This window comes from Physella acuta, unplaced genomic scaffold, assembly GCF_028476545.2.
Source record: "Physella acuta isolate Inbredline_101_S28 unplaced genomic scaffold, ASM2847654v3 ptg000659l, whole genome shotgun sequence".
Lineage (NCBI taxonomy): Eukaryota > Metazoa > Mollusca > Gastropoda > Physidae > Physella > Physella acuta.
Window position 1 is genome coordinate 292,052 of NW_026732178.1, and position 7,859 is coordinate 299,910.

At 37.7% G+C, this 7,859-nt stretch overlaps 1 protein-coding gene across 1 annotated transcript; it reads right to left on the bottom strand.

Moving 5' to 3' along the window:
• Positions 1-4,547: 4,547 nt before the first annotated feature.
• LOC131948768 (G-protein coupled receptor GRL101-like) lies at positions 4,548-7,334 on the bottom strand. The gene is made up of 4 exons (XM_059310444.1): positions 7,108-7,334; positions 6,767-6,861; positions 6,132-6,325; positions 4,548-5,519 (listed from the first exon to the last, which is right to left on the bottom strand). Exons 1-4 carry the CDS (start codon positions 7,332-7,334, stop codon positions 4,548-4,550), a joined length of 1,488 nt encoding a protein of 495 aa, XP_059166427.1.
• Between the last annotated feature and the right edge of the window lie 525 nt (positions 7,335-7,859).

Consider the following 7,859-nt stretch of genomic DNA (forward strand, 5'->3'; position numbering starts at 1 on the left):
TTGGGTGGGCAATGCCGGGTTTATGATGATTACTAAACACACAGGTAATGGTCTTTAACAGAAAGGTTTTTCACAGAAGCCAGAGCAGGGCCTGGCCGGGACGGCTAGTTTAAGTTATAATTAAATCATATATTAAGCTTTTTATTTTACGAAACACAAACTTTAATGAAGGAAATAAAATGTTAATGGTTTCATAAAAATTCAAAACATTTGACTTTTAAAAAAGCAAAACAACGGTTTAACACTCGCTGCGAGCGATAAACGTTAAAGTTATCCTCATTTGTAACTGCATAAATTGAACATATATGCTATAAGGTCTTTTCTTGTTATGTTAAGCTATTGATTTCATAAAAATTCAAAACATTTGACTTTTAAAAAAGCAAAACAACGGTTTAACACTCACTGCGAGCGATAAACGTTAAAGTTATCCTCATTTGTAACTACATAAATTGCATAAATTGAACATATATGCTATAAAGTCTTTTCTTGTTATGTTAAGCTATTGGTTTACAAGAGACCGAAATGTTCAATGACAGCCGGGCGATGTAATAAAAAAGATTATGAAACTACGTAGCATTAAATTGTGTGAGAGTTACAGTTTTAACCTTGTACTAACATTTCGTCATCAAAATTTAGTAACATACCCAATAAAGTTTAGATCTCATCATTATAAATATGATATATTTATTACGATTAAAGCTTATTGTTTTGTTAACTTAAATATTGCAACAATATTATAAGAAAAGTTAAACAAAGCATTTTCTTCTATTGGAAGATTTCAGTCCCATTAATTATCATAGTAAGTAAAATGTGCGACTCTTCTGCGCACTGGCGTATTCAGGGAGAGGGGGAGTTAGAAAGGTTATAAACATCCCTCCCCCATGGACCCCTCTGTAAAAAAAAATTTACTGTCATAATACCGCTGTAACTTATTTAAATCTATTTCTGAATCATTATATATGTACGAGCCGACCCGCTGCATATCATACGCCGCTATTTAGTTGTCGACAGTCTGTCGACAGAATGTCGACAGACTGTCGTCAGAGGAAGTGAGTTAAATAAAAGCTTGTAAAAATGAATCTCGTAGAAAAAAAATTGCGCACCAAGTAAGCGCCAAACAATCTGTGCGTAATAGTGCGGAATATGGTTAGTAATTTAAAAGCTGTATCCTAAAAAACTGTAAAAATTTAATTGAAAAATTAATTGATTATAATCTTTGAAATAAATTATCAAGAATGCCTATGTGATTCTAATTACATTTTGTATTATATCTTTGCAAAAATAGGTTAGTTCTCCACAAAATTAAAGTTTCTTTTTAGATTTAACATTAAGTACTCCACATAACCAGGGTTCAATTTTGTGTCATGGACAATTTTGGAATGATAGGTCAGTATGAGTTTTACAGAGACCCTTCTCCCACGGTCTTTTCTATTTTTGTCCATGGGTGGCTACAATGTGAACTTTTGACCTTGCAGCCGAGGATGGAGCACAGTAAACTAAGCAGTCAAGAAAAACCCAGTTGCACACCTTATTTTAGTCTAATTCTTATGCCATTATATTTTTTCCATTTAATTACTATATATGCAATTAATGTTCATGTCTTTGAAGCTGTGTAAAACCATCAAATAAATTACTATTACTATTTTAAATGTTTAAAACAAAAAAAAAAATTAAAATGTGTGAGGACTACTATAGATATAGATGTTTGAAAGGGAAGAATGCTTGATTGGATGTGTCTCATTGTGATAACATTACGTTTCCGGTTGCTTAAAATTTGTATCATTTTAATTCTCTGTAATCCCAAATTTATTTCAGCTCTAACCCCTTCAGCCAACCACGCCGATGGAAAAAAAAATCCGTTGAATCATCATTTAATTACACATTTGCATTTTCAGGTGTTTTTTATAAAATATTATTGTAATTAGACGTTTTGTGTTAGATCTATGTATAAGTATTAGATCTATGTATAGAGGAGACGATAGAGGAAACGTGGAAAAAACTAAAAGCATATTAACATCAACATGCGAAGAAGTGCTAGGCCTTATCAAAAGACAAGCGAAGGAATGGATATCAGCAGATACCATGAAAATTATTGAAGAGAGAAAAAGAAAGAAGGCAACATTAAACAACAGCCGCACACGGGCTAATAAATTAAAAGCACTGGAAGAATACACCGAAACGAACAAAATGTCAAGAAACACATAAGGAAAGACAAACGGAGTTATTTGGAACTGCTGGCAAGAGAATCGGAAAAGCACTGTACCATGGTAATATTAGGGACGTGTACAATACAATTAAGAAGATATCTGGTAAGTACAGTAAGCCAGAGAGGCCAGTAAAAACCAAAGATGGAAAGACAATACCTGATGCGGAAGGACAGATGAAGAGATGGGCAGAACATTTTGAAGAACTACTGAATAGACCATCACTAGAGCGCACGCAAGATATACCACCAGCTGTGACCTCCCTATAGACTGCAACCCACCTTCAAAAGAAGAGATACATAAAGCTATAAAGCAGCTGAAAAATTGGAAGGCTCCAGGAATAGATGGTGTACCGGCAGAAGCACTGACAGCAGATATAGAAACTAGCACCACACTACTATACACACTCTTCAAGAAAATCTGGGAAGATGAACAAATACCAGAGGAGTGGAAGTAGAAACTACTCATAAAGCCTCCATAGAAAGGCGATCTTAGTGCATGCTCTAACTATAGAGGGATAACACTTTTGTCCATCCCAGGCAAAGTCTTCAACAGAATATTATTAAACAGAATGAAGGAAGTGATATACCCCCAGCTTCGAGATCAACAGGTGGGCTTTAGGAAGGATAGGTCATGCATAGACCAAATTGCTACCCAGCGAATCGTCATTGAACAGACCCAAGAGTGGAACGCATCTCTCTATATTAATTTCATGACTATGAGAAGGCCTTTGATAGCCTGGATAGGCAATCAATGAGGAAATTGTTGAGACACTACGGGGTGCCACAGAAAATAGTCAACATTATTACGTCTTCATATGAAGGTCTCAAATGTAGAGTAGTGCGTGGCCAACAGACTACAGAGGCCTTCCCAGTACGGACAGGAGTAAGGCAGGGTTGCATACTTTCACCATTCCTGTTTCTGCTGGCCATAGACTGTGTTATGAAGATGTCAACAGGGAAAACGCGAAACGGTATACAGTGGACACTGTGGAGCCAGCTGGATGACCTGGACTTTGCTGACGACCTGGCCCTTCTTTCTCACACACAACAGCAAATGCAGGATAAAACCAACAGGGTTGCTAATTTTTCTACATGCCTGGGCCTGAACATCCACAGAGGGAAAAGTAAAGATCTCAAAGTCAATGCATCAAACAGCAACCCTATAACACTGGCAGAGGAAACCCTAGAAGAAGTGGATAGATTCACCTACTTTGGAAGTATTGTTGATAAGCAGGGTGGGACAGAAGCAGACATAAAAATAAGGACGGGCAAGGCAAGAGCAGTCTTCAACCAACTAAAAATGTTTGGGGTTCTGGAGATTTAACCCTTGCAATAAAAATCCGGATCTTCAACACACTAGTAAAACCTGTTTTACTCTATGGAGCCGAGACATGGAGAATAACTGCTATAAATAAGAAGAAAATACAATCATTTATAAACGCATGCATCAGAAAGATCCTGCGAATTCGCTGGCCTAAAACCATCAGAAATGATGTTCTATGATAACGGACAAATCAACTGCCAGTTGAAGCATTGATCCATTAGAGAAAATGGAAATGGATTGGCCACACACTCAGGAAGCCTGTATCCAGCATAACAAGACAGGCCCTCACCTGGAATCCACAAGGCAGGAGGAGGAGAGGCAGACCAAGACAGACCTGGAGACGTGACCTGGAAGAAGACACCAAGAAAATTGGATACACCTGGGGACAGTTGGAGAGACTAGCCCTGGACAGAGACGTCTGGAAAGCTCTTGTCAGCGGCCTATGTCCCAGTAGGGACGACAGGCAAACATGACATGACATAAGTAAACCATCTTAAAGGAATGAAAGTAGGCTACAAGTAAGAAAGGTATTATTACTATTGTAAATCTGGATCAGTCCTCGCAAGCCGATGATAAAAATTGTAATACTAAAGCGAACATGCAAGGCAAACTGACGCTGTAAATTACATGTATGAGGCGGGAAAAAAGCACTCTACATAACAGCCAATCACTAATTAATTAATCGCTTAAATTGTCAAATGTATTTTTGGAAAAACCTAAGCTAAACTAGGCAGTATAAATAGTTGAAAACAACGGTATTTATCTTTAAAAGAGGTATAAAGGAGATATAAACGTTGTTAAAGCACGATTATATCTCGCTCGAAATGAGTTAGGGAAAACTTTGTGTGATTTTTTGTCTTGTGATATACTTTGCGATGAAATAGGTTAAATTACTAAATTAGGAAATGATTAAATAATTAATTTAAAATTTGGTAAGGCAGTCTACTAACAGGACAAAAGCGTGTCTATGACTGTAACATATTTAACTAGCCTCAGGTTAGAAATGACTGAGCAGTTTTATTTACAACAAAAATTCTTCAGAGACTGAAACAGGTTGTACAGTCTTGGAAAAGAGTATATTAAAGGGTTCAAGGCCGAGTTCAAGGGTAAAACAAACACAGCCGTCCACACGTAGACGTCATCGTCGAGTTCAATCCCAGCAAGTGCAAGTGTCCCCATTATCTGAACCGGAACCCAGGCCAGGAAGTTGGTTACGGCCACAAGAGACAGTTGCCTAGCAACGAGAACGTCCTGGATTCGTCTTGAATTATTTACGGTACTGAAAGTAGAAACATATCTTCTAGCCGAGAGAGAACGCAAGATTAAAATTTGGCCGACCATGATATACAGAAACAGAACAAAATTTAAACCTAAGAAAAGTGCGACAGCGTAATAACGTCCGCCACTTACAGCAGTGTCTAATGGAAATGCCAAACACATGGAATTGGATGTGAATATTCCCCACTCAGAGCACAGTACTGGCACCAAAGCTAAAGTGAACCCAAGAAGCCAGGAGAGGATGATGGAGGCACGTTTTGTCCTCGTGGTGAACCGGTACTTGCCAGTTTGGAACCTGAGTGTCAGATATCTGTCCAGTGTTATCAGACAGATAAAGAACGTCGTGACCTCGCTGGAGAGGGTTGAAAGAAACCCGGCCACTTGGCAGACAACCCCATATTGCCATTCTTCTTCATGGGCGAAATAATTGTCCCGATACACCTCATCAGCCACGCCAATAACAATGAGATAGAAACCCATGATCATGTCTGAGATACAGAGGTTGGACACAGACTGCCCGTAGACTGTGTGTAAAACCTTTCTATCCCATATCATCCTATACGCTAGAGCAAACACATTCCCCAACAAGGCCATAAGACCTATCGCCCACAGAATAATTCTCATGCTAACACCCCTGATTAGGTGTGTACAGGAAGAAATGCTTTTGTCATTTGATTCACACTTCTCAACGGGTATGTTTGGGCCAAGCACCTGTGGACAACACAGTTTAAACTGGGATGTTTTTACAACCCCTGTAATGTTCAGGTTATTAAAATAATTCAATCCTATCCCTAGCATGTTAGTACCGCTAATATCAAGTGTTTCTAGCGTAAAACCGTCAGGGATAAAGTTTAAGTTCGTCAATTTAGTATCTGACAAATTCAAAATTATAAGTTTTCTCATGTTCTGAAATAATTTTCTATCAAGATATGAAATACTTGTGTAAGACAAATCTAAAGTCTCTAAAGTAGGAAGAAACAGACTAAAATTAGTTAGTTCTTTGTTGTATGACAGATCAAGTGTTTTAAGTTTTTTCATTTTAGAAAAACTTCCAAGGGGTGTTATTTCTTTAAACAAATTAAAACTAAAGTAGGCATACAATATAATATTTTTCTCATAGATAACAAAGAAACTAAGATTATCTGATTTTAGTCCCATTTCTTTACAAGATACTTTTGTCAGTTTTGAAGAATTATGCATCTTAAATATTAACGTATTCTGATTTTGAAATAAAAACACAATTTGGCGAATAGAACTACCAATAACGAGTGTAACTTCTTTTGTGTTGTTAAATTGAGAGAATAATGTATGAAAAATGGCAACCCCCGCCGTACAATAAGCTCCATTAGGACATTCAATATGACAATTTATCTCATCATCACCTCTAGGACAATCTTTGAAACCATCACAAACTTTCTCTAGGAAAACATACTGTGACGTATTGAAACACTTCAACATCAGATTGTTTTCATCTTCTCCCTGTGGACAATCCTGTGTCCCGTCATTGACGTAAGTCTCTGGGATACAATAAGACAGTGGGCATTTAGAGTAGCCAGATGGACATGCGTATGTCGTACAGTTCTGTAGATGGATCATATCATAGCATCCGATGACGTCACCATCAAATGATTTGACATACAAACATATTGGAGCCATCTCGCATGTCATAGTTTGGTTAGATCCTATTGTTTCAACAGAAACATGACCCATACTGCATGGCAGTATATCAGGCCATAGTGAAGTCAGCGTACAGTTTTCTGGTACAATACTTGTAATGTTTATTGTTTTGTCGAAAAACTCTAGATCTTCTGATTTTGAGATACACAACTCAAGTAATAGGTGGATTAGATAGAAAAGAGTCTCACTTTTCGCTATACAACATTGGTTTGTGTTTTGCTTAATAGCTGTGATGCTGCTTATATAATTTGAATTATAGAAACTTTGTGTGTATGTGTTACTTTTTGAACAGGCTTCGTCTCTACCATTAGGGCAGTCGTGTTTGTTGTCACAAACAAAGGAATAAGCTATATATTTGGAGGATTCATCGCCACAGCTAAAACGCAAATCATTTACAAATTTTCCATAAATCCAATCGATTAAGTGTTTGTCATCAAAATAAGATGCAAGGGATACGACATCGTTGTTGTGCTTAACAAATTCATTCCCCATCGTTATGTAGTCTGGGTTACGTTTTTTAAATGTTTCCAGCTCACAGATAACAACATATCGATGTGTGCTATTACAATCAACTTGACGCCATATTCCATTGTCTCCCGTTTCAAAGCGTGATAAAACCCACGTGACACAATCTCCACTTTCTTCAAGATTTGGTGACCAAATCGGAGATATAGCCAGTGGTCGACCTTGACCCCACCTAAAACGTCCCCCATGTCGAGTTAGGTTCAAGGCCAGGCACACGCTGTTGTTTTGTTGTCTACACCAAGTCTCTGGACCTGAGACATTCAAGGTTTTCTTTAGAAGGTCTTGTACAAACTGGAACTCTTCTTCTGTTTCTATGGTTACCATGTTAGCTCCCATATTTTTACATTGTTCGCCAGCTTCTTTCATATCGACCTCTGTATAATTCAAACGATGAACAAAATAACAGGATGAAACTGTATTTGTCCTGGAATCTACAAACGAAGTCCAGCCGGGTCTGCATTCAGTACATATGAGGGTATAGGGTAGACGTGTTGAGGTTTTCAAGTCTATCGCTGTTACGCTTTGAGCAAATACTTGTGGTCGACCATCAAAGTTGTAATTGCCTAGAACAAATACGTGTTCAGATAAGATAAGAATGTGAGCCATAAAATTGTCATTAAAGCAGTTCTTGTTCAATGGTCTGATTAGAACGGAGATTGTTTTAGCTTCTCTGAGGAGATCAATCGCTTGTTTTCTTTTCTTAGATGGCAAACATGAAATCTTAAAGGGAAACGTGTAGTTAGGTAATATCCCCTCACATCCTTTAAAACAGTTATCTTCGTGATCCGTCATACAAGTAACTGCAACCCTCTCGGAGTCGGTAGAATTTGATTCAAAACTTTTTAGAAA

Bases quoted from the DNA above. Each gene is read 5' to 3' on its own strand.
- LOC131948768 (XM_059310444.1), bottom strand. From the start codon at position 7,334: ATGGTAACCATAGAAACAGAAGAAGAGTTCCAGTTTGTACAAGACCTT. The intron at 6,862-7,107 runs GTGGGTTTTATC...TTTGCGTTTTAG, and splicing joins GAAAGTGGAGATTGTGTCAC to CTGTGGCGATGAATCCTCCA. The intron at 5,520-6,131 runs GTTGCCATTTTT...TGTTGTCCACAG, and splicing joins GAGCTTATTGTACGGCGGGG to GTGCTTGGCCCAAACATACC.